The sequence below is a fragment of the Danio rerio genome, chromosome 17 (assembly GCF_049306965.1).
Source record: "Danio rerio strain Tuebingen ecotype United States chromosome 17, GRCz12tu, whole genome shotgun sequence".
Classification (NCBI taxonomy): Eukaryota; Metazoa; Chordata; class Actinopteri; order Cypriniformes; family Danionidae; genus Danio; species Danio rerio.
Window position 1 is genome coordinate 11,315,543 of NC_133192.1, and position 27,967 is coordinate 11,343,509.

Sequence of the window (27,967 nt, forward strand, 5' to 3'; positions counted from 1 at the left end):
AAGCTTTGAAAGGTTAAATTAAAGTATATGGTAAAAAGATTTAAATTTAGCCTTTTATTTACATATTTTACACTATTTTCTTTACAATATGGCAAATTTGTTTCTTAAATAGCTGTAGATCACATGTAGATTTTATTTTACACTTGATCTTAATCTAAAATAGAAACGTAAAAAAATACAAGTACACTGTCAGTAAAAAAATAAAACAAATTACTTCATTTTACTTGAGGTATTTGAAATATGACGACACTACATTTATCAAAGCAGTGCTTTAAGAGCCTTATTGTAAATTGTGATAAATAAACAATAAGTAGGCTAACAATGGATTGCTTTGACCTGTAATGCTTTAAGACAGATCAGAATACAGCTAAATGTATGAATCACACAAATACCTCACCCAGAAACATTTCCAGCATAATTATTTTGTCGTAAAGAAATAAAAAATGTTCCACCTTTGCTAAAAGTAATTCACTTCACAACACAGCCAAATAAGAAGACCATTAGCATTGTCATCGATCATGAATCAATCTAATTCTAAATATTTGATAACTTTGAATACTTTTGACTAAATTTAGTTAAGGAGCAAAGATAAATAATGTCTACTTTAATAGTGGAAAGATCGCGATTGTATTCTATCTGAGCACACACGCGATCATGAGAGGTCTTGCAGTTCATTTCAAAAAAGCCTATTTAAGAGCTCGCATATCTTTTTTAGCGATTTGCGTACATGAATGCGCTCTCGTGTTAAAATAAAGCACTCGCCGCATTTGCAGAAATGAGTAATTGCGCAATACCTTCATTCCCGCGCCGCCATTCATACTGTGTTTAGAGGAGTGACAGGTCAGAGGCGAGTCGACTGGCTGTCGGAGAGCGAAACGTGTATGAAGATCATCAAATAGGCAGGAAATATGTCCGCGGTTTAATTACTCTGCTAGACATCTCTGTAGTGAAAACATCCGAGAAGCATTATGCCAACAAAACATTTGTTTTTAAGTTGTTTTTTTCTGTCTCTGCAACACAGAAAGCATTTGTCCCGCCCTTACGTTTCACGCAACTAGACAAGGTCGACTGTGATTGGCCACTTTTCATGTCAGTCAGATCACGCTTCAGAATCAATTCTTAAACTTCGGAAACTGATTTTCAGCAGCTTATGACACAATGCACTAAAATAAACACTCTAAGCACAGCGTTGTGATCGTACGCTTCACAAAACAGCCAATGCTGATCACATCAATGTTATATTACGCATTAAAGGATTAAAGTGTTAATTGTTTCTTTCATTATTCAGCGATTCCTCCGCGTACCACTAGGAGGAAGCGCGCGTACCACTAGTGGTACGCGTACCACAGTTTGAGAACCACTGCACTAGATCATGTCATTCGCCAGTTTGAAAACTTTATAGTCCTTTTACTACAATTCTGAATGAAAAACTGTATTATATTAGCATGTTTTCAGTAGTGTAGCAAGCAAAACTTGTCATAATGTGCAATATTGAATATAATGTGCAATATTGCATGGGCGCAAGGATCGCTGGTCTCACTCTGACGCGTTTGATGCTTGGCTGGTGGGCTGCAGGAATTGCACTTATTACTAAGCCATCCTTACATGCTATTTCAGTCCGAATATTCAGAGTAGCATGGTAAACAATATAGGGAGCGCGTCACAGGTTGTCATTGTTCAATAATGAACCAATGTAAATATAAAACCAACTTCACCTCAGTAAAGCGGGCAACAGTAAAGTTTTGTTGTTAAACTAACAACTATATTGAATCAGGCTTTTCAAAAGTTTTGATTTAGCATTAATTTAAACTAATACTGCTGTCATTCCCTCGTGTGCATGTGAATGCGTGCGCGAACACCTGATCTGTCTGCGTGAACCAGGGTGCGCAGATGTACAGATCTACATTTGTTGACAGACAGTTTAAGCTACTTATCAGAATTATAGGAATTGTCTTCCCAGCAATATTCAATTTGATGAACATTTTTTAATCTTATGCCTTACTCAGAATATTACAATAATGCATATAAATACATTTAGATCATTTACTTTAATCATTACTATTGGAATGTGAAGAGACTTTTAACCAGCACAAATTTTTTTTCCTAAATGCAATCACCTACTGCACCCCTAATATTCTTTAAACCGAACAATATATTGAACATCTTTTTTTTTTTTCCTCAGCACAATGCTCCTATCCCACAAGGTGGACGTGGAGCAATACAGTATGTAACGCAGTATCAGCATTCTAGCGGACAGAGGCGCATCAGAGTGACCACCATTGCAAGAAAGTAAGTGCTTTTATTTTATTTCAGCAAATATTTGATCATAAATATATTATGAATCTGTGTTAGGGCTGCACGATTCTGGCCAAAATGTGAATCGCGATTTCTTTTGCTCAATCAAGATCATGATTTTGTCACGATTCTGTAGATGTAAAAAGTTTAATTTGGTAAAACAACAATAGTAATATTAAGCCTGTGTATGTAGGTCTACTGTTGGTTAAAATGCTACATTTTGTATAGACTGAATGGACTTAAACATACTTTAAATTTGTCCTGGTTGTTAATTCAAAGTAAAGTGAGGCATCAGAATATTTGTAATTCTAAAGTTGAATTATTGTGTTTGAGACATGTGCTTGTCATTTGTTATTAGACCATTTATTCACTGATAAAATCAGACATTTGTCATTATCAGATTTCCTCCTACATTATATTCATCATCAGATAGGCTAGAGTAGTTATTTACCCCGTAAGATTTGTGTTCGCTATGAAAGAAAAACCATCTCAAATGCTTGTCGTAATCATAACTCTAAAATGCGATGTGATTATTTAAATGATGTGTGTGCTGGTTTCCCTTTCACTGCCGAGTGCGGCTCATGACATGGCTCTCTTCATTTTGAGGAAATCAAACTTCCCCTCGCGGCTCCCAAACAATCACTCTGTGCAACAAACTGAACATTATTTACAACTTTATTACCTGTTATTCAAGGCTTATGCAGGTTCTGGTCAAAGTACATCCTTCACCCAATTATCTTACGTGGGATTTTGCGGCCGCGAATACATCATTACATTAAGACAGAAGTGACATTTTGGGGTAAATTATACCTCATAATAACAGTATGTGACATAATTAATGCCATTTGGAGGTGTCCGTGTTGCTGAGCAACGTATATAAAACAATGTGAAGACTTTATGCTTCCTTTCTGATCTTAAAAATATAATAAGCTGAATCGTAGAAAAGCAGAATTAAGGTCGAGTGCAGGATCGAATCTAGATCGCAATTTTTTTTCTTTTCGATTAATTATGCAGTCCTATTATTTGTTCTCATTTGAAAATAAATTCTGTTCTTATGAAACTGGCATTCATCAAATAATTACAGAAAAACATCACGGTTTCCAGAAAAAAATGGTAGCTCAACAGATTTTAATGTTTATAATATTAAGAAAAAAATGATGTTGAAGTTTCAGATCACCGATACAAATGACATTTCAAACATTTAATTTTTGGTCAAATGTATGTAGCCGTCTTATCAAACTCAACATTTTAAAGGGTAAAATTGCGCTTTCAACCTTAAATATTGTGATTTTTCTTTTGTGAATCACTACGTGTCCATTTGTTTACAAACTAGTAATGAGTAGAAGGTAGTGCTGTCGCCTCACAGCAAGGTCGCTGGTTCGATCCTCGGCTCAGTTGGCGTTTCTGTGTGGAGTTTGCATGTTCTCCCTGCGTTTGCGTGGGTTTCCCTCGCAGTCTAAAGACATGCGGTACAGGTAAATTGAGTAGGCTAAATTGTCTGTAGTGTATGAGTGTGTGTGAATGTGTGTGTGGAAGTTTCACAGAGATGGGTTGCGGCTGGAAGGGCATCCGCTGCGTAAAAATGTGCTGAATAAGTTGGCAGCTCGTTCCGCTGTGGCGACCCCGGATTGGTAAAGAGACTAAGCCGACAAGAAAATGAATGAATGAATAAATAATGATACATTCATTAACAGGAACTGGGCACAACATTGAGACTTTAGCTTATTCTTAGTTTGACCCTCTTCTTTACATAAGTGCCTCCAAGTTTGGACTTTTGTCTCTGCACGTCTTCCATTTGTTGTCTTCAACAATCACATCCAGTTTCCATGACAACCCGAAGTCGACTTTCCACTTTTAGAACATTACATTTGTTTGTCTGAATCTCGATAGAGTAAACTCAATCTTTGACCAAGACTAATGTGCCTCTTATAGCTTTTAAAAGTAGTTGAAGTGTCTGAAAGAACGTTTCAGAGCTCTCTGCCTCTGTCCTGTTGCTCTTTTGAATATGCTTGTAAGATTCTTTCCATCATCCAGACAGTGAGTCAGATTGATAATGCGAAAGCTTGTGTTCGAAGGTCATTTGTGCTATATTGTGTTCTCCTTCTCCTCCTCTTCAGCTGGGCAGATGCTCAGTCTCAGATCCAGAGCATCGCTGCATCTTTTGACCAAGAGGCCGCTGCTATCTTAATGGCCCGTCTTGCTGTGTACAAGGCAGAGACGGAGGAGGGCCCGGATGTTTTGCGCTGGTTGGACAGACAGCTCATCCGCTTGGTGAGTCTTTCAGCGCTTCTTCTTTTAAAGGGGTCATGAACTGCTTTTTTTATTTTTTTCAACAGATCTCTTAGATTCATTTATAATGTTATCAAGATGTTTTTACATCAATAACATTGCATTTTACAAGAAATGTGGTCTATTTTTTATAGTCCCTATTTTGACCACCCCATTAGAACATTTGATTGTTGACTCTAAATCAATCCTTACTTCAGCCCTACTTCATTTCACTGTGAAGTCATTTACAAACAAAGCACAATTCAGCACTTGATTTTTAGTAAGACTGAAACCACAAGATAGTGCTTGATGTGCCAACTATATTCACCTTAATCTCCATATATGAGCGGTCGCAGCCATTTGAATCTTTTGAATCATTAAAAACAGCTTGTTTCACTGCTTGATGTTGCAAATTGATTTTTTTTATTATATATTCTAGTTTGTCTGTGTAATCATGCAAACACATCTTAGTAGAGCTAGCAGTTTGACCGTTTTCTGCCCATTATTGTTTCTAGTCATTTCTCCCATAGGCAACTTAATCAGAAGTTCTAAAACAATCGCAAAAACGTGCACACTTCCAACAAGGTCAATTGGATGCAACAGTACCAAATGTTGCACCCCCCAAATATAATTAACTGTAATTTATTACATATTCACCATTTCTTTTTCTGTTTAAATAGTTTATACTTAGTATTTTAGGGCTATATTTAACCTAAATCAAAGCTGTGTCCATTAATAAAAGATGTAAGCTGTCACATGCAAAAAGTTTACATCGTGGGCACACAGCGGTCCTTTAAAGCCAGTCATACCTAGGGTTGGGTATTGTTTGGGGTTATTTCGATACTGGTGCTAAATTGACTTTTAAAACGTTACCGGTGCCTGAACTGATACTTTTGAGGCACACAATTAAGGTGGATGACTCTAGAAAAATGTTTTATTTTTACAAAAAAATTAAATGTAAAACTTTTTCCTGACCATCTATATAGTTTGGTTGTGTAGACCTGCATTTGCCTCTCATTTTTTAGTTCTACAGCATGAATCAGTGGGCGGAGTTTAGACATACTGTTACATAATCAATTGGCAGATTCCACAGTCTGTCATGTTGCCAGACTGGCAGAAAGTTTTGAGCTCTAAAACTTGCAGGATGCTTTTATGGTAACTGTAAAAAGGGTGTTTTGATTTTCTCAGTTTATGTCCGCTGGGTAAATAATCACTACCTTAACATGTAGCACTACAGTAAATGCACAGCAAATTTACTAAACATTTTCTTCAATTTACAGTGCCAGAAGTTTGGAGATTATCATAAAGAAGATCCCAACTCTTTCCGTTTCTCCGAGACGTTCTCGCTGTATCCTCAGGTACACTTTTGTCTCTCACTCTGAGACTGCACTGAATCTCACTCTAAAGCAGTGTGAAAATGAGGTGTTGATGTTGTTTTTGGCAGTTTATGTTCCATCTGAGGAGGTCGCCGTTCCTGCAAGTGTTCAACAACAGTCCTGATGAAAGCACCTATTACAGGCATCAATTCATGAGGCAGGACCTGACCCAGTCTCTGATAATGGTACAGCCCATTCTGTATGCTTACTCCTTCAACGGACCGCCAGAGGTAAGCATGCAAACCTTCCAACACATTTATGGTTTGCGGGATTTGACTGACTGTTGAGGGTTTCCATTAAAGTGTCAGCTAACCTAGTAATGATCATTCTGTTAGATACTCACCCTCATGTCCAAACCATACCTGTCAACCCTCCCGTTTTTCCTGGGATTCTCCCGTATTTTACAGTTCTATCCCGCTATCATCCTGTAAAGGTATTTTCCCGTATTTCTCCCATATTTTCTGTCTTTCTCTGAAGGGTGACTAATAAACATTTAAAGAGTCAAGCCTTCCTATTGACCTTATTCTAAAATGCGGAAGTGCGCCTGTTTTTGCGATTGTCTTAGAACTTCCGATTCAGTCTCCTATGGGAGAAATGACCAGGAATAATAAACGGCAGAAAATGGCCAAACTACTTGCTCAACAAACAAATGTTTGCATGACTACACAGACCAAGTAGCATAATATAATAAGAAAATATTAAATTGCAACATCAAGCAGCGTAACGAGCAGTTGTTAACGTCAAAAAATGAATGGAAGTGAATGTGACCGGAAGTCGCGAGACAAAAGATTCAAATGGCAGCGCCCACTCGTCAGCTGAGAATAAGGTGAATACGCAATCCCATACCGCCGAACCATTAGGGGCCGCCCCTTGCTCTTAAATGTGAGTCTTTTCTGTGCTTTCACTTTGTTTAGGCATGAAAACACTTTGAAATAAACATAAAAACTCGGGCGAATAGCAGCGCCGCATTTGATTTGAGTTGAATATGAATCACTTCGGGATTTTGTCTGAAACAGGTATGACTGTACAGACATCTTTATGATCAGTGCATGCATGATCATAGGGATAACCAGATAAACAATAATTCTTGGCTAGAAATTGCAACAGCAGTGGGAAAGGAGGAGAGTTTTTGTAAGCGTTTAGAAAAACTTGAGGTATAGGGATAAGTTTGTTAAAACCAACAAGAGAGGCCATGCAAAAGTGGAGACCCAGGGGGTTTTAATATTACAGAATATGTTTTGCCACCATTCATAGGTTTTACACTGATGTATATATTACAATTTTGAATTTAAAACAATGTAATAGTTACAAACTAAAATTAAGTAACAACAAATTATTTCTTTAATAACTGGAAAGGAATATTTGAACCTGTCTGTTTACAATATACTAATGCCCTATTTCTAAGCTGTATTGGTGATAATGGTCAGCAATGTTAGACCATTATTCCCTTTTTAGCTTTAAAAAATCTTGAATGGCTATAAAAATATTTATAATCATTATAATAAATTATAAAAAAAAATAACTAGTTAACCTTGAATGTTATTAATGATATGACTTGGTTACCGAAACTTCCTACTTCTGTTTATTCGTCTGACTTTGTGGTGAGTTTCTTTTGACCGCCTGTCGTTTTAAAGAGCCTCGTTCGTTTCATGAGGTACACGTGCAGCCAGCAGAGGTTCAGTGGTGCATCCAACCTGTCTTCAGTACTGTTTAATTTAAATACATTTATTTTGTCACTAAATTTGTGATTTTTTTTTTCTCTTCATTTTCTCTTTATGTGTATGTGTGTTTTTAATATTGTAATATAGGACGTAAACTTAGGGCTCTATTGTGACGGTCCATGCGCAGAGCGCAAAACGCAGGGGTCAAACGCTTTCAGGGCGTGTCAGAACGCATTTTTGCTAATTTACGGACGGGAAAACCTGCTTTGCGCCAAGGCGCATGGGCTAAAAGGGTTGAGTTTATTTTCTTAATGAGTTATAGGTGTGTTTTGAGAATAAACCAATTAGAGTCTCATCTCCCATTCCCTTTAAGAGCCAGCTGCGTCGTGCCAAGAGCGCATTCGCTATTTACAGGACGCAAAGTAAGTCTAAGTGGAAAAACTGAGCATTTCACAAGCAAACAGTTAACAGTTTTTTAACAGAAAACTGTTAAACAGGGCATCTACTGCGTGAGAATGAGAGATAATGGATCTACTTTCAGTTTCGCTCTTGGATAGGGAAAATATTTGTTTCAAAACTATTTCTAAATTCAGTTCTAATTTCTAGCAAACAAATAAATGAACAATAATGACCAAGTGTGGTCAAAATACTGAGTTATTTCCAAATACACCTGCCATGCCCCATATGGTCTAAAACCTGACAGGTGGGCAAATCTAAGCTTGTTTTTAATAAAACAAATATAAATATGGATATAATAAATAATACTGCTAATAATAATAACATTATACAAAAGCAAATTGTTATGAATGAACTTCATCTCGGGAGGTTTATCAGAAGACATAAAAGCAGTGATTTTTCATATTTATGTAGGCTAGAAAATAATATGTTTTGTAATATTTTAATCATTTATATTTATATTCTATATCTATTCTTATTATATACTATATATATCCTTAATATTTAATTTTTTCATATGTAAAGATATTTGCCTATTGCTCTCTTGTGCGTATTAAGCAGTGCGTAAGCGAGGCGCAACTCTGCGCCGGAGTTTAGACCGGGTTACTTTCGGTCTAATGAAAAATCTATTATAGTTTCTCAAAATAGCAACGCGCCAGCGGTCCGCCTCAGAACGCCTCCCTTTTTAGACCAGAACGCCTATTGGCGCACAAATGAGCGCTAATGCATTTGCTATTTAAACAGCGTAGCGCAACGCCTCAAAACGACTCTTGCGCCAAGCTGAAACTACCAAAAGACTACTGCGCCGCGCCTTGCGCCACACTGCGCCGAGTGGATGATAGGGTCCTTAGTACTTAATGGTCTTATATTTGACATTATGATATCTGCAGAAACCCTGTGTTGGTGCAGATGTTCATAAGCAGTTCTTTTGTTTATTGTTTTTGGAGTACTTAAACAAGACAATTCCAACTATGCTTGAATGTGTTTTATAATAAATGCTGGAAAGTTTTGTTAATAGTGGGGCAAGAGCTCTCTCAAATGACTTTTTATTTAAAAGATTTTTGAATGCATCAAATAAAAGACAGGTAATAAATGTCAAATCATGGAAAATTATGTTAATGGAAGGGAAAGAGTTGAGTTAAATGACTAAACTTTTTTTCTAATGCCGTTGGAAGCATTATCAAACGTCAAAAACATTCCATTAACATCAAGTGTTAATAAGTATTCACAGTACATCATGTGCCATGACATGTGACATTGAATCTAAAGTGCCTTGTCATGATAACTGTGCACATGATGTCCCCTGAGTCAACAGATTAAAATGTACGTTTAATTAGTGCGCTGTGATCTTATTACCATTCAAAGCTCAGACTATCACTGGCTGTTATTGTTTTTAAACCTATTTTACTAAAAGGCCTGAAAGTTGCACGTATTTTCTCACACATTTTGTGAGGGTAAAAACTACTTCATTAATAGGTTGTAGAAACTTCTTTAGTTTAGTAGAGTGAATTAAACATCATCAAGATGATGATACAACAAGCAACTCACACTGACTTGTATTATTCTAATCTGCTTTAATGGAGGGCTCAGTGTTTTTCCCCTGACGCTGAGACCAGAAGCAGCTGAGCTTTCAGGAAAGATGTTTATCAAAGCATCTAATTGAGAGTGACAGTCCAGTAAATGCTTTTGTTTCTTGTTGTTGTAGCCTGTGTTGCTGGACAGCAGCAGTATCTTGCCCGACCGCATCCTCCTCATGGACACTTTCTTCCAGATTCTGATTTACCACGGAGAGGTAAGATTGAGGAGGAGAAACAGCACGCGTCCTGCTTTCCTGCTGTGATTTATTTCCCCGGTGACTAGATAGACGTTGGTTTAGCGCCAAGTCTTTTTCATGTTTTCAATAATTAAGAATACAGTCTGCTTTCTCAGTCCCGCTATGAGAACGGTTCAATAATCTGTGCGCATGAAATCCAAGCCAGTAAACTGAAGCAAGTTTAAACTTGGCTGCGTTTCAGAGGACGGACGTTTTCTGATGAAACACTTGTAGGTGTCTCGCTGAAGTACATGCTAATGAAGTGAAATTTGAAACAAATGCAGTGAGATGTTCCCATAGTCACAGCTCAGCAAACACACTTGCACCAGTAAACAAGACGAGTGTTCAGATTTGGCTTGTTGTTGTTGTGTGAGTTGTGACAGATGCACTGTGTTTTCCCCTCATGTAGACTGTGTCTCAGTGGCGTAAAGCCGGGTACCAGGACATGCCCGAGTATGAGAACTTCCGCCACCTGCTTCAGGCTCCAGTCGATGATGCTCAGGAGCTTCTACACACTCGTTTCCCCATGCCACGCTACATCGACACTGAGCACGGCGGCAGTCAGGTACAAACAACATTAAATCATGCCACAGGAAATGTACAGCTGAAGTCAAAGTTATTAGCCCTTGTGTGATTTTCTTTTTTTTTTTTCAAATATTTCCCAGATGATGTTTAACAGAGCAAGGAAATTTTCACAGTATTTCCTATAATATTTTTTCTTCTGGAGAAAGTCTTAATTGTTTTATTTCGGCTTGAGTAAAAGCAGTTTTTAATTTTTAAACACCATTTTAAGGATAAAATTATTAGTCCCTTTAAGCTCTTTTTTCTTTCCCATTATCTAACAACTTGCCTAATGACTAGGGATGTAACGGTATCAGAATTTCACGGTACGATAATACCTCGTTATAAACGGCACGGTACGGTATTTATTGAATAATTTACAGGAAAAACAAAACTAATGAAAAGACTCGAAAAAAGTGCCAAAAGTGTTTATTTACCTTAGCACTGAACATATTAATGACATACAAATTTATCTATCTGTATTTATCCATCCATCTATCTGTAAGTTTCGAAACAGGAACTTCAATTTTTCAATTTTAATAACAAAAAACTAATAAACCATATAAAAAAAATAAAGTTTCAATTTAGTATTGTTGAAAACTCGTCACATTCAACATTTAATCACTCACTCACTTAGATAGAGATGGGTTTTTTAAGGAATTATCATATAACTATAATCTGGTAAAAGCTGGGATCTCTGGGCATGTCCCCTGCAACAGAAAAAAGCCCTCTCATTTGGGACTGAAGTTTCTGGGACAGAGAGATATGATTTAGCCAAGGTTGACAGCAGTGGGTAACGTTGTGCATTGTCTTTCCACCACTTGAGAGGACAAGCCATGAGTGAGATAGAGGTCTCTTTACGGTACAAGTCAATGTCTGCATCAATCTAACAAGTGTGCTGTGTTCTGCAGTCCCCATGACTGTTTTTAGTCGTATTTCCCGACTTATATTTCACCACAGTTTGGCAGTGCCTGCATACCGTTTTTGTCTTTGTCTGTCACCTTTTCTCCTTTTTCGTATCTTTTTAGAAAGAAACCGAAATGCTTCCACACATCCGATTTAAAACCCGCTTTAGGTTCGATCATTTCCAGCTCTTTTTCTTTCACGCTACTAGCAGCACACTCCATTTCCGCATTACTGGATCTGTAGTGACAACAGACCGCAAAGGATGATGGCCACGCCTAGGCTGATGGGAATTGTAGTTCCCGCTACCTCCCATTCGCTTCATTTGCCTAAGCAAACTTTTCTCAGAAATCTAGTTTTATTGAGTCATGCGACTACGGTAATATTGAAAAAAATTACTATTGCGGTATGATGGTATTTACAATATTGTTACATCCCTACTAATTACCATAACCTGGGGTGCTTAATTTAGACTAAAATAAAAGAAAGGCTAGAATTTATAATTTTTTAAAAAACATTTTAAGTTCAATATTATTAGCCCCCTTAAGCAGTATTTTTATTCAATAGTCTACTGAACAAACAATCATTATACAGTGACTTGCCTAATTACCCCAACTTGCCTAATTAACCTAGTTAAGCCTTTTACTGTCACTTTAAGCTGAATACAAGTGTCTTGAAAAATAGCTAGTCAAATATTATGTACTGTCATCAAGGCAAATATAAAAGAAATCAGTTATTAGAAATTAATTATTAAAACCAAATACTGCTGGCAGAAACAAAACAAGTCAAAACTGAACTATAATAAGCTCGCAACCTACTTAGCTATATTGGCAATTTGGTCAGTGACCCTTTATGCCACCTAATATAGGCTAGTCCAGCCTGAAATGTAAGTTTGTTCATGGGGCAGATGATGTCAGATTTTTGTTGCTGACTTGAAATATGTCATTTGTTCACAATACTGATCCATCCACAGAGTTTGTAATATAGTCATATGTTTCCAAATAAAAGTGCAGCTGTTTAGAGGCCATTTCTGGTTAATGGTGTCAGAATTTTCCGGTATTTCGCTTTTTTGAGGTCATTCTGGTAATTTTCAGTATATTTACCGGTATTACTATGTGAAAGGGGCTAATGATGCCATGGGAGAGAGAACTTGTAAACGGCAGTGAAGCAACGCAAGTAAAACCGTAAAAACTATACAAATTCCCAATTAGTATAATAACCCATTATTTACTCAAGCCTCGTATAGAATAATTATCATATGTAAGGTTGAATATTCAATGTTCAGAAAACAGCAATCCAAACTTAAAATATATATTAGAAAGCCTAATTGGATGTAAGAGTAGGATAAACTTTGCTCATTCCCTCATTCCTCATTTCTTTGTTATAGTCCCTTTATTAAGCAGGGGTTACCAAATGTGCATAAACTATGATGTAATTTATCAAATAATTTAGCATGCTCATCAAATAGTCGTGATTTTGTTTTAATTGATCATGTGTTGACAAAAATGGGAGGGATGGAACGGCATTATTAGACAAATCAGCAGACCGACCACATTGTAAAACTTCTGAAATGTTGGTTTGGCCATTCTAAAATGCCTCAGCCAAAGTCTGTGATCAAAGTGGTTCAGTAATATTACCTCCAGAACTGTCTCGTGCCCCTACACTCCAAAAAAGTGGTCTCACAGCATCCAAAAGTCATTGCCTATTCACAGAGAGTCCTGTCTTTGTCTTTTGAGGCAAAAGAAATTTACTATATAAGAAAAAAGGCCTACAGTGGCTTCTCTTACCGCAGCAAATGACATTTTTCTTTAGAAAAGGTTTGGCTATTAGGCTCCAGTTTATCAGGAAGTGTTGATTTTGATTCATTTTGACTCATTAGATTGAAACAGTGCTTTATTTGCAAATATTTTTATGCAATATTTTAGTTTTATTTAATTTGCACTGTTGAATGGAAGCATCAGCTCAAGCATCAAACCACAAGCTATTGTTTTAAAACCTGCTCCATCCTAAGTCAGCTCCCTTATAAGCTGCTGTCCACTCTCCAGTATGCATGTGAAACATGTAAGGCGGGACTCACAGTTGATTTAAAAAAAATCTGACTTTATCATGTTGCTAAGTGATAATCTCATGAGCAAGAATTAATTTCTAAGGGCATCATTTTACCTTTGCTCCAGAACCCTCTTAGCAACGTTGGTGGATTATTGTGTTTTTATGATATCTATGGCAACAGTTGTGACATAAAATATGCCCAAATATGACATTTAGTAATTGTAAGTATAAGAAACAAACAAACAAGCAATTCTTGTGCCAAGTAATACAGTTTAATAGCCCGGCTGAGGTTTATGTTTGCCAGGAAGCATAACAAATCAAACATCATTCTTAGTATTGCAGCCAACATTTAAGTGCACTTGGCCCTTCAATATGGCGTTCAGTTGATGTCTGGTGGTGTGTGTGTATGTGACTGACAAGGTTATTAATGTTTTGCATATTTAAATGAGATTTTACTTTAACGCAGCAGTTTGTTTCAATTAAATGTTCTTTGTTAGTTTTACTTGATTTATAATTTGTGATCACATTTCGGTTTAGTTTTTATATATTTAGTTTCAGTTTTAGTAAAGAGTTAATAGGTCATGTCCAGCGTCAACCAAAGCAAACTTTAATGTTTGCACAGCTTGTATTAACTCTTGTGCAAACCTCTCAGTAATACAACAAAGTAATTGTTTGAACAGACACTGAAGGGAACTATACTATAAACTATACAAATGCAGCTCAAACGAATTAAAGTCAAAATGATGTGGAATTTAAACCAACATATTCATATTAAACATCATACATGTAGTAAAACAAGTAAAGAAAAACAAGTTTACATTTTTGGCAACTGAACAAAAGTTTAGTTTAAATAACATTTAATGTTTAATCAAATTTTTATGTGCTTGACTGATGTGTTGGGCTGTAAAAGCACCATCTACAGCTACTTCTCTGACCAGCCTCAGGTCAGATTAAACAACAACATTAAATTATTATTTGATTTCAGTTAGTTTCTCTGTGACTTTGATTGGTTTTAGTTTTAGTTGTTTCATTATTATTAATTTTTTAGTTAATAATGTTTTTAGACCAACAGTCTAACCAACCGACTAGTCTTAGTTTTCGTTTCATAAAATCATTTTAATGCTTGGTGCACACTATTTTACAACCAAATTTCATAGCCAGATCTACTTATTTTGTTCAAAATAACAAGCAAAAACAAATCTGAGAAGAGTCATATATTTGTTTAACACCTAATTCTAAACTGGTCCGGGCAAATATTTATAAATCACTATATACAGTCCAACCAGTTTTTGTTTGCTAAAATAACCTTAATGCATAGTGCATAGACCTGGCTGTGAAATTTGGCTGTAAAATAGCGTGTACTAAGCGTTTTGTTCAAAACAACAAGCAAAGAAAATCATACTTGTTTAACACAATACTGCATGAGTCAGTGCAAATATTTATAAATCACTATATACAGTCTAACCAGCTAACTTTAGTTTTTGTTTACTATAATAACTTTGATGCGTGGTGCACACTATTTTGCATCCAAATTTCACAGACAGATCTAACAATTTTGTTTAAAATAATTCACAAAATAGATAAATCTGAGAGAATCATATTTGTTTAGCACATAATTCTGCATGAGTCAGTGCAAATACTTATAAATCACTATATACAGTCTAACCAGCTAGCTTTAGTCTTAGTTTTTGTTTACTAAAATAACTTAATTGCATGGTGCATGCTATTTTACAACCAAATTTCACAGGCAGATAACCATTTAAAAAAAGCAACAAAAAAAAAAAATAAAATAATTCTGAGATAGCGTATTTGTTCGACACAAAATTCTGCATCAGTGCGTGCAAATATTTATAAATTGCTATCTACAGTCTAACCATGTAACTTTAGTCTTAGTTTTCGTTAACTAAAATAACTTTGGTGCGTAGTACACGCTATTTTACAGACAAATTTCACAGCCAGATCTAACCGATTTGTTCAAAATAACAACAAAAACTTTAGAATTATATTGGTTTAACACATAATTCTGCATCAGTCAGTGCAAATGTTTATAAATCACTATATACAGTCTAACCAGCTAGCTTTAGTCTTAGTTTTCATTAACTAAAATAACTTTAATGCATGGTGAACACTATTTTACAACCAAATTTTACAGCCAAATAACCATAACAAAATTTAAATAAAAAAACCTGAGAGAAATATATTTGTTTAGCATATAACTACATTAATCAGTGTAAATATTTCTAAATCGCTATATACAGTCTAACTGTGCGTTCACACCGAAAACAGTGAGAGCGCCCAAGGTCGCTCTGGCTTTCTTGGCGACTTTAATTTTAGTTTTTGTTTAATAAAATACCTTTGGTGCATAGTAAATCCTATTTTACAACCATCTGTCACAGCCAAATAACCATTAAAAATAATAACAACAACAAAATCTGAAAGAATCATATTTAACACATAATTCTGCGTCAGTGAGTGCAAATGTTTATAAATCACTATATATAGTCTAACCAAATGACTTCACTTTTAGTTTTTGTTTAATAAAATAATTTTGGTGCATAGTAAATCCTATTTTTTCAACCATATTTCACAGCCATATAACCATTAAAAAAAACAACAACAACAAAATCTGAGAGAATTATATTTGTTTACCACATAATTCTGTATTTCGACAGTTTAAATATTTATTAATCGCTATATACAGTCTAACCAGATAGCTTTAGTCTTAGTTTTCATTAACTAAAATAACTTTAATCCATAGTGCACACCATTTAAAATCCAATATCATAGCCAGATCTAACAGTTTTGTTAAATGTAACAAATAAAAAACTGAGAAATCATATTTGTTAAATGCATAATTCTGCATCAGTGAGTGCAAATAATTATTAGTCGCTATATTCAGTCTAACCAGCTAGCTTTAGTCTTAGTTTTTATTAACTAAAATAACTTTAATGCAAGGTGCACACTATTTTACAACCAAATTTAAAAGCCAGATCTAACTATTTTGTTAAATAACAAAAAACAAAACAAAAAAAACACAGAGAAAATCTTATTTGTTTATCATAATTCTTCATTAGTCAGCGTAAATATTTAGAAACTGCTAGTCTTGCTGTCTAACCTTAGTGTTAGGGTGCTTTCACACCTACACTTTTGTTTCGGAACCTGTGTCGTTTGCCCAGTTAGCGCGGTTCGTTTGGCATATGTGAACAGGGCAATCGCGCTCTGTTCCGCTATATGAAGAGAGAATTATGAGTGTGGCGAGAAGTTTCGCAAGTCTCCGGATGACCGCAAACGAATGACGATCTCCCGATAATCTCTTGTTTCCCTCCCGGTCCTCAAATAGGCATCGTCGCGCACCCTTCTCACCCCTCCCCACCGTATCTCTCCTCAGACACGTCACGCGCACCTTGTCAATAACCACCAAACCACCGCCTCTCCTGACAGCTGAGCAGGACGCTGCAAAATAAACCCTGACACTCTGACTAATGTGAGGAGAGTTTACTAGCACGTGACTTGTTTTAGCTCTTTTGGTCCGATTAGAAACTTTGCATTGTGAAAGCGAACCGCTCCAAGAGCAAAGAGCAACAATGTAACATTTGTAATCTCTGTTTCAGAACAACTGAATCGATTCACAGGTGTGAAAGCACCCTCAGTTTTCATTTACTAAAAAAAGCTTTGGTGCATGGTGCACACTATTTTACAACAGAATTTCACAGCCAGAAAACCATTTTAAAAAACTAGAGTGAATCATATTAGTTAAACACATAAATCTGTATTCTTCAGTTTAAATATTTATAAATCGTTATATACAGTCTGACCAGCTAACTTTAGTCTAAATTTTTGTTTGCTGTAGTAACTTTAATACATGGTGCACACTATTTTACAACCAAATATCACAGCCTGATCTAACTGTTTTGTTAAAAAATAACAGCAAAGAAAATCTGAGAGAATCATATTTGTTTAACACATAATTCTGCATGAGTCGGTGCAAATATTTATAAATCATTATATAAAGTCTAACCAGATAACTTTAGTCTAAATTTTTGTTTACTAAAATAATTGTAATGCATAGTGCACACTATTTAAAATCTTATTTCACAGCCAGATCTAACGGTTTTGTTCAAAATAACAAAAAAATAAATAATAAATTTGAGCAAATCATATTTGTTTAACGCATAATTCTACATGAGTCAGTGCAAATATGTATAAACTGCTCCACAAAACCAGCTCTCTGGGTTCTCAATCCTTGATTAACGACGGCTCAAATGAAATGTGCAACTTTGAAAGCTGTTGTTCCGACAGCTCTTTTGTCACTTTCTACGCTTCGGTGACTCGCCCCCGAGATTTTTTAAACGTCGCTTGTGAATAAATGACTGTAACAGGTCATCAAGACTCAGCTTCTGTTTTGCTTATCAACCGTTTTAAAGATGCATCAAGATTTATTTCTTCTCTCCCTCCAGGCTCGTTTCCTCCTCTCCAAAGTCAATCCTTCTCAGACTCACAACAACATGTATGCATGGGGTCAGGTGAGTGCTGTACATCTCACAAGCACATTTCCCTCCGCCAGCAATATTGATTAGTCTGCTGTAACAAGTTGCTGTTCTACAGCTCCATAAACACGTCTGGGCTTGTTCTAATATTGTATTACCCGCACCGCCGCTGATTGAATCACACTTCCTCTGTTTGTGTAGGAGTCTGGCGCACCCATTCTGACAGACGACGTGAGTCTTCAGGTGTTTATGGATCATCTGAAAAAGCTGGCGGTCTCTAGCGCCGCATAAAAGCTTTCTCTCATCAGTAACACACAGCCAGCAGGGTCACATTGGTACTGCCCTCAGTTTTTTTTCCTATTTACATCATGCATAAATGGAGCACAGATTTCAGAAGAGAGACTGAATCGATCGGGAAGGAGCGTATGATTCGTAATGATCATTGCGAGGCTGTGTGTCATAACACTACATCATGGCAAGATGTTTGTTACTGTTAATCAGAGAAACAGCTGTGTTATTTAGCTGTGTGACGAGGGTTAGTTCACACTAAATGAAAACGTACTCATCCTCAAGTGGTTATAAACCTTTCTGTCGAACAGCTGAAAACCTGTAACCATTGACTCCTTTGTAGTAGGAAAAACAAAAACTATGGAAGTTTTTTTATCTAAATATCTTATTTTGTGTTTTACAGAAGAAGAGAAACTTAGTTTTAAACAAGTAAATGGTGAGGTAAATGACAATGTTTATTTTTGGGTGAGGTATCCACTATTTAAAGAAATAGTTTACATAAAAAAATGAATATTTAGTTGATAACTTTCACACTAAAAGAACATTTACTCACGATTTACTCATCTTAAAGTGGTTATAAATCTGAGTTTCTTTCTTCTGTTGAACACTGAAGACGATATTTTGAAGAAAGCTGAAAACCTGTAACCATTGAACTCAATAATAGAAAAACAAATAGAATGGGAGTCAATGGTTACAGGTTTTCAACATTTTTCAAAATATCTTCTTTTGTGTTTAACAAAAAAAAAAAGTTTGCAGCAAGGAATGGGTGAGGTAAATGACAGAATGTTAATTTCTGTGTGTGGTATCCACTATTTAAAGAAATAGTTTACATAAAAAATGATAATTTAGTTGATATTTTCTCACTAAAAGAACATTTACTCACTATTTACCCATACTCAGGTGTTCATAAATTTAAGTTCTTCCTTCTGTTGAACACTGTAGAAGATATATTTTGAAGAAAACAATTGACTTCCATAGTATTTGTTTTTCCTACAATGGAATGGTTACAGGTTTTAAGCATTTTTCTAAATATCTTTTTTTTTTTGTGTGTTTTAACAGAGGAAAAAGTAAATGATGAACATTTTTGTTTCTGGATGAACTATCTATTTAAAGAAATGGTTTACACAAAAAAAGAGATTATTTAGTTGATATTTTCACACTAAATGAAAATTCTCTTACTATTTACTCAGTTTCTTTCTTCTGTTCAACACTAAAGATATTTTAAAGAATGTTGAAAACCAGTAATGATTGACTCTTCTATAATAGAAAAAAAAATACAATGTGAGTCAATGGTTACAGATTTTCAGCATTTTTCTAAATATATTCTTTTGTGTTTTACAGAAGAAAGAAACTCATAGAAGTTTGAAACAAGTAAACAATGGCAGAATGTTCATTTTGGGTGAAGTATTCAATATTTAAAAAAATAGTTGAACACTAAAGATATTTTGAAGAAAGCTGAAAATCTGTAACCATTGACTTCCATAGTGGGACAAAACAAATACCATGAAAGTCAGTGGTTACATGTTTTCAGCATTTTTCTAAATATCTTCATTTTTTGTTTTAACAGAGAAAAATAAACTCATAAAAGTTTGCAACAAGGGCGAATAAATGATGACAATTTTCGCTTCCGGGTAAACTATCTATTTAAAGAAATGGTTTACAGAAAAAAATCATTATTTAGTTAATATTTTTACACTCAATGAAAATTCACTCACGATTTACTCATCCACAAGTGGTTATAAATCTGTCTTCTGTTGAACACTGAAGAAGATATTTTGAAGAAAACTAGAAACTATTGACTTCCACAGCAGGAAAAACAAATACTATGGGAGTCAATGGTTACAGGTTTTCAGTATTTTTCTAAATATCTTCTTTAGTGTTTTACAGAAGAAAGAAACTTGTAAAAGTTTAAACAAGTAAATGATGACAGAATTTTCATTTATGGGTGAACTATTCATTTAAAGAAATAATTTACACCCACACAAAGTATTTTGTTGATATTTCCACACTAAACAAAAATTAATTACAATTTCCTCATCCTCAAGTAGTTATAAAGTTGAGTTTCTATCTTCTGTTCAACACTGAAGAAGATATTTTGAAGAAAGCTGAAAACCAGTAACCAGTGACTCCTCTGTAGGTAAAACAAACACTATGGGAGTCAATGGTTACAGATCTTCAACATTTTTCAAAATATCTTCTTTTGTGTTAAACAGAAGAAACTCAAAGTTTGCAACAAGTGAATTAACAATATAATTTTCATTTTTGTGAACTATCCCTTCAAAGAAATAGTTTACACACAAAAAAGATTTAGTTGATATTTACTTACCCTCATGCTATTCCAAATTGTACACAAACCACTATTTCTTAATAATTATTTACACAAACATATGTCTTATGCTTTATTTCTGAGTTTTTAAAGTCATTTAACTGATTGGTTTGCCTCTGAAATTTGGAAACTGGCACATTGGTTTCATTTTATGCACCTATTTTGAGTGAACTAGACATGCGTTTTCTAAATTACAACTTACAAAGGTATCATTCAGCTTTAAAAAAAACTGGAATTTATTGCATATTTATCAAGTTTGTGCTTCTTTAATATAGCAAAAGCCAAAAACTGTTCTTTAGAAGCTGTTACTGTGGGTTTTAGTGAAACCAAAATTGCAGCACGTGGATTTGGAACAGCATGAGGGAGAGTAACTATTATTGTTCTTATTTGGGCTGAATTGTAGCTTTGAATCTGATGTTCATGCATATGAAGCTCTGTGATGAGACCTGATGTTGAACAGAGAGAGGAAACCGTTTTTTAAGCACACCTGCAGCAGATACTTTTGTTTGCCTATAGTGGAGGAAGGTGAACGCAGTGCCATTGTAGCCAATTAAGCATGAGAGCTGGAACGCCGCCTCTAGCCAGCAGTGCAGAACAATGGCTTATTTTTAGACGCTGTCTCTCGTCTCGCTGAATGTTGAAGGTTCGTTTCAGCGCAGGGTTGAGCGCTCGATTCCAAACACAGACTTGCGGAATTTGTACGCTGCCTTTCTGTCTGTCGCTCTGATATTTATAAGCCATTTCTAGCAGTATTGTATGTTTTGTTTCTAATAAAACCGGCTTCGTGATCCCAGCTGGTCGGCTGAGTTCTGAAACTATTCTTTCTTTGTCGCTCTCGTCTTTCAAGTTGGCATCCTGCAAATCTCAAAGGACACAAAAGCCACCTGTGCCTCGCTTTGTGTTTTTTCGGGTAAAGGAATAGTTGAAAACACTGTCATTTTTTTTTTATCCTCATGTCAATGCACACAGCATGTCTATCATCTCTTATCTATGCTGAGTTTGATTGACCCAAGGGGTGAACTGTTCCTCAATATTGTGCAACTTGGAATTTGGGTTGTTTTGTGAAGTAATTTACTGCATTTATACATCAGGAAGTACCATAATGCAGTTCATGTCCAGCACAAACAACCCAAAAAAGATCCCATTTCACCATTTCAGCGGCTGTTTATACTGATGGCCACATGGGAGCAGCAATTAACAAGACAGCACTGCTCCATCTAGAATTATTTAAAGAGACAGTTCACTAAAAATCAACATTACTCACCATCTACTCTTTCTGAAGTGGTTCTCTGCTAAAATAGTTGGGTTAAAAATACACCAACATACAACCCAACTATAGGTTATTATAGCACCATCCCAACTATGGGTTATTGCATTGGGTTGTTTCGATTAAATGTAATTTTTTTTCCATTCTGGTATTACTATTGCTACCATTACTAGTACTACTATTTAATTTATTATTGTGGCTGGGTAAATAAATAACATACAGTTTACAAAAATATTAAAAATGCTTTCATTTTAGTTCCAGACACTTTTGTTAAAATAAATTTAGAATCACAAACAATGAAGAAACAGAACAAAGTGCAGACAGTTATAATCTGAGCAAGCAGAAAGTGCTGTGTTGATGGAGCAGATTATGGGGCTCTGTGTGCTGTAGAGACTGTCCAGCAGCTGCAGCAGGCTTGTCCACTAGGGATGCAGCAATACAGTTAGACCATGGTTCAATACATACCTCGGTTTTTTAACACTGTTTTTGGTTCGGTTCTCATGGCTTGACAATTATTTATTTTTTTATACTATAGGCAATAGGAACAGTAAGAGGTTAAGGAGAGAAAAAATAAAATCGATTTATTGCAATACGTATTTTGTTTTACTTAAAAGCCAAGAAAGTACTCTAGTACCTAGTGTATTGCATAAAAAAATTAACAGTGAAATCTCACAGCTGCTGGTAGCCCATGTACAAACTGGGGAACACATAAAATTCTACACTTTGAAAATAAACATAAATGTGAAGTTAATAAAGATAAACTGGCCATTTCAAATAAACATTTTTACTTCAGTAAACATAAATAAACAATCTTAATTATCTTGGTGCTGAAAAAATGCGAGACTTTAGTCTGTAATGCGGATCAAGTGCCTTTATAAGATGACAAAAGTCCACATCTCCAATCACTGAAAACGACTGTAAATCTTTAGCAATAAACACCCGCACTGCCTTTGTTATTTTATGTGTCTCTCGAAACCAGTTGGGTATGTTTCCTGGAAGGATTCAGCGAGAGATTGCTGCTGTTTGGAGGACTGTATTACCTTTGCTGCTATTCTGCCTTCAGACAGTGATATTGTTGGGTGATGGCGCTGCAGATGTGCAGTCATGTTTATACGTGTAAAATAATGCTTGCACACAGTTATTTTTTGTTCACCGTTTTTTTATTGGCATGATGCTTACCGGCAAAAACGAAATGTCCTCACACCGCAGTTTTGAAAGACACCGGCGCTTTCTCGTACTGTTGCCTCACTTCGCCGGCGCTTCCTTGTACTGTTGCCTCAGCCTCACTTCACCACCGCTCGCCATGTTAAATTGTGGAATGATGGTCAAGCGCCCCTTAACTTTAGAGCATAGTGATTGGATATTTACTCGCGGGGTGGAGTTTCCTCTTCTCATCTCATCAACTTAAAGGCGCACACACAGTTAATTCGGGGAGATATAAAACGCACATATATTATTTAAAAGCAAAAGCAAGAAAACCGCAATTAACAAGTGCGTATTGAACCGTGGATGTCGTACCGTACGATTCAATGTTATATTGAGAACTGTGGCATCCCTAGTGTCCACAATGTACAATACATTTAACCACGACCAAACGCTTCTAAAAGATGGTCCTGGATGGTGAAACAGAAATATAAAAACCACGACACAGAGGTAATTTGTTAAAAAATAACAACAAAATTATAGTGTTATAGCTTAAATAAACTTTATAACGCAAAAACAACATTACGCATAATATTAATACAGCTGTTTTGTGTCAGTTAAATCAGTTATCTGTTAAAATACAAAATTTCAACTTAACTGGTTGAGTTATTAATAAAATATCCGAATAAAGGTTAAAAATAACCCAACAAAGCACCAAATATGTTTGACTCAACCATTGGGTTAAATAAATAACCCTTTTTAGAGTGTTTCAAAGCGCAAGCAGTGTCCTTTTTCCTGTTGAACACAAAAGAAGATATTTTGAAGAATGTTACAAACGTGTAACCATTGACTTCCATTGTAGGAAAAACAAATACTGCAAGTCAGATCTTCAACATTTTTCTAAATATCTTCTTTTGTGTTCAACAGAAAAATGAAAGTCGGACAGAACTTGATGACATTATTTTCAGTTTAGGTCAGGGATGGGCAAACTTGATCCTCGAGGGCCGGTGTCCCTGCATAGTTTTGCTCCAACCCTAATCAAAACACACCTGCCTGTAGCTTTCTAGTGATCTTGAAGACTCTGATTAGTCAGGTGTGTTGGTGTTCAGGTGTGTTTGATTAGTGATGGAGCAAAAGTCTGCAGGGACACCGGCCCTCGAGGATCAAGTTTGCCCATCCCTGGTTTAGGTGAACTGTCCCTTTAAGAAGTTTCTGCAGTCAGCCCAGAATTTTAATGGAAAGCAGTGACTAGTGTCTGCCTTCAAGTGTTCATTATTTGAGAGAGCACCATGTTATTGCAGGTAAGGTTTCTCATTTGTCACTCTATCAATAGTTTTATGGATTGTGCTGTCAAATAGGCATGCCAGAGTGTTCATGCTTATTAAATTCAACACTTCATTAGGCCGGTATGAAAGGATATTACTTACACCCCCTGGGAATAATGTAGTGTATAATCTGTCATCTACAGTCGGATCCTATTGTGCATTATGAAAGCTTGTGAAGTAACTTTACCTGTAAATTCCTTCACATTGTCTTGCACTTTTATTTACCTCTCTCGACTCTTTCTAAAATTGCGTAAGACGCCCAGATAGCACAGGTACGTCGTGGAGACATCTTTGAAAGATCGTAACATCTGCTAAACATTGCATTCGATCGAACGTTTTTATTTGTTAATGAGCCATCTTCCTTACCTCTATACAACGTCTATACGATGAATCTTAAGCTCCTGAAATTACCTAGGCATGGCAAGCTCTGGTAAACAGACGCAACCAGCTTAAACTAGAATGAGGAGGATGAATAATCATATCCAAAGGACAAGAAATATGGTAATTAAAATACTCAGGAGGCTGAGATGGAAATTGTTTCACTTCCAAATGAACTGTTGGTTTTCAGCTGAAATACAAAAGTAATGTGGGACAAAGACATCTCAAGGAACAAAATACGAAGACATAATGTCCCGAGAAGTACAGAATGCTCCAGAATATGTTTATTTCTCATCAGAAATGACGTTGTCCATTACAGACTACCGTAATCTACAGTAAAATACAGCGTCAAACTAAATGCATTATTGTTTTGGTCTGGACTAAGTCAACCACTACAGTCAGATTTTACAATAAGGTTTCATTAGTTCATGTATTTACTAACATGAATCACAGGCAATTTTCCGGAGAGTTCTGTATGTGTGAACAGGCCCTTTTTGAAAATACTGGTAAATTTATTCCGGCAATTTTCCAGAAAGAGAAGTTATAACATTACCGGTAATTTGTCGGAATGATGCACTGTGGGAACACAGAAGGAAGATTGCTGGAAATCTTATTTATCAGGGGTCACCACAGTGGAATGAACTGCCAAATATTCCAGCATATGTTTTACAAAGCGGATGCTCTTTCAACTGCAACCCAGTACTGGGAAACACCCACACACGCACAATCTATGGTCAATTTAGTTTATTCTATTCACCTATAGTGCATGTCTCCAGGAAACCGGAGCACTCTGTGGAAAACCATGTGAACAAGGGGAGAACATGCAAAAGTCCATACAGAAATGCCGACTGGCCCAGCCAGGACTCAAACCAGCGACCTTCTTGCTGTGAGGCAACAGTGCTAACCACTGAGGCTTTGTGCCACCCAATTTAGAGACAATGGGAGTAAAAGATGCTTAATAATCCTGTCAGTTTGATTGACTTAATCTTAGAAAACAAACATTTACTCAAATCACTACCTAGAAAATATAAAATCTCGAGTTTGTTTTGACAAATTAAGACATATGTTTATATCAAAACCACATCTGGAGATCTGCTTAAACCCAATCTCTCATAACATCCTCCAGAGAGCTTGATAATGATTTTATCTCCTGCCAGAAATGCTCCAGTAATTACAGCGCAAGATCTGCAGCATTTGAGTGTAAAATCTGCTCTTTAATTATGCATAGATTTGATCAAATCTCCATGACTCATTGAAAGAAAAATCAGTGCAACAGATTTCGGGTCAGTGTGTCTCACTTTTCCATTTCATTAGCCATGATAGATCTGGCTAATTAACCCACACAGTTCTGGCCTCTCACAGATGGGTGGAAATACACTCAATATGGCAAATGAAGGAACAGCCTTGCTGATTGACATCCTCAAAACGTGTCTCTAGATTGGAGTGTGTTTTTATCACATGATCAAACTCGGATCATTGAAGAACGTGAATGATCAGGTCACATCGATTACAAGCAGACCAATAACACGGCTGCCTAAATAAATGAACCCAGGTTTTATTTTTAGAGGTTTGTCCTTTGGGGATATAAAGTGTTTCAGCAGGGTTTAGAATAAGCAGCTATTTGGTCCTTGTAAACAGGACAACTGTTTGTCTTTTAAGCATTAGGTGAACGATTTATCTGTGACTCCATTATGTCACAAAAGAGAGCAGCACAGAAAGCATGTGCTTTACAAATGAATCCAAAAGGACATTGTGAACCACTCTCACCACACACTGCCAAGGATAAAGTGCTTTCTGTCGGGTTAGTTTTGAAAAATGTACAAAAGTTGCTGTTTTTAAGAGTTTCTATCACTGCATTGTGGGGAAAAAAGGTCTGTAAAATCTATAACTTCATTCAATTTCTTTTCGGCTTAGTGCCTTTATTAATCTGGGGTCAACACAGTGGAATGAACCGCCAACTTATCCTGGGAACACACATACACACTCATTCACATATATACACTAATGACAGTTTAGTTTCCCCAATTCACCTATACCTGTTTTTGGACTGTATAAGGGAAACCCACGCCAACACGGGGAGAACATGCTCACACAACTCCACACAGACATGCCAACTGACCCAGCTGAGGCTCAAACCAGTGACCTTCTTGCTTTTTGCAAATATTTGCAAGAGATTAAAATATATATACATATATATTTAAAAAAGGATCAACATTTCACATGCAGAAGGGCTAATAGTTTTGTCTTCATCTGTAAGTGTCAGAATAACTACAAATTCAAAACATCAAATTAACAAACAATTGACCAATAATATGTTAATTAAAAAAAAAATCTAATTTCTGTTAATCAAACTAAGAAAAATATCACAAAAAAATTGTTATTTTAAACACTTTTTCCAAACAATATATATAGATAAAACAAATTATTTAAAAAGTGTGTATACACACTCACTGGCCACTTTATTAGGTACATCTTACAAGTACCAGGTTGGTCCTCCTTTTGCCTTCAGGTACTGGAAACATTCCTAAGAAATTTTGGTCCATGTTGACATGATAGCATCACAGATGCCGGTATGTTACTTAGTCAAAACCAGCATGAATTTATTAAATGGTGCAAAATGTTGCAAGATTCTTTTCATTAAAATTCAGTAAAACATGAAGATGGACTGAGTGAATATAACAGCAATGTTTTTAGTTTCAGTAAAAAGTAACCTCTACATTATTATAGTTTTGATTATATGCGGGTAAAGGGCTTTTTCATTAGCTATTCTTCAAACAGAAAATCAAATATTATTTTAGTTATGAAAAATAGATCAAGATGTACTAAAATTGTTGTTTCTTGGGTGATTCTGCTGTTTTCAGTTTATCATCAGTTCTCAGTAACATCTGTGTGTTCTTGAATCTGTTTCTATCATTGAAAAAACATTATTTAATTCTGCAAACCTGATTCAAATACTGTTGAAATTTCAACCTTTCAACAGATTAATTAATGTTAATTCTACAAAGGTCTGCTTTTGAATCTGGGTGTACTTTAATGACATTTTTTTTAATACTCTGGAGGGAAGTTAAGGGTATATCTGTACTTGGACCACGTTAACTATCAACCTAAAGTATTAAATGGTATTCCTATGACATTGTAGGCTACTACAGTAAGCTCTAGAAAAAATTAAAACACAATTCAGATGTTTAGAAAGCAAATCAAACACAATAAAGTTCTCTATCTCATCTCAGAACAACAAACAGAAAGACCGAAACCGGAGAAACCATTATAATGCGCGCATATGACTATAAATCACGGTTGTCTTGTGTTGTTGTGAAGGCTTCTTTGCTCAACAACACTGGTCATCTGAAAAACAAAACAAAACATCAAAC

At 35.8% G+C, this 27,967-nt stretch overlaps 1 protein-coding gene across 3 annotated transcripts in view; it reads left to right on the forward strand.

The window, feature by feature from the left end:
• The window catches only part of sec23a (Sec23 homolog A, coat complex II component), a 175,667-nt gene that overhangs the window by 33,833 nt on the left and 113,867 nt on the right, over positions 1-27,967 (forward strand). Inside the window, 8 exon segments of one of the 3 annotated variants that reach the window (NM_213465.1) lie at positions 2,183-2,289; positions 4,413-4,566; positions 5,844-5,921; positions 6,008-6,169; positions 9,762-9,848; positions 10,279-10,434; positions 17,840-17,905; positions 18,071-21,301. In NM_213465.1, coding sequence (NP_998630.1) covers positions 2,183-2,289; positions 4,413-4,566; positions 5,844-5,921; positions 6,008-6,169; positions 9,762-9,848; positions 10,279-10,434; positions 17,840-17,905; positions 18,071-18,160 — 900 coding nt within the window. In that variant the 3' untranslated portion in view covers positions 18,161-21,301. 3 annotated transcript variants of the gene reach the window in all.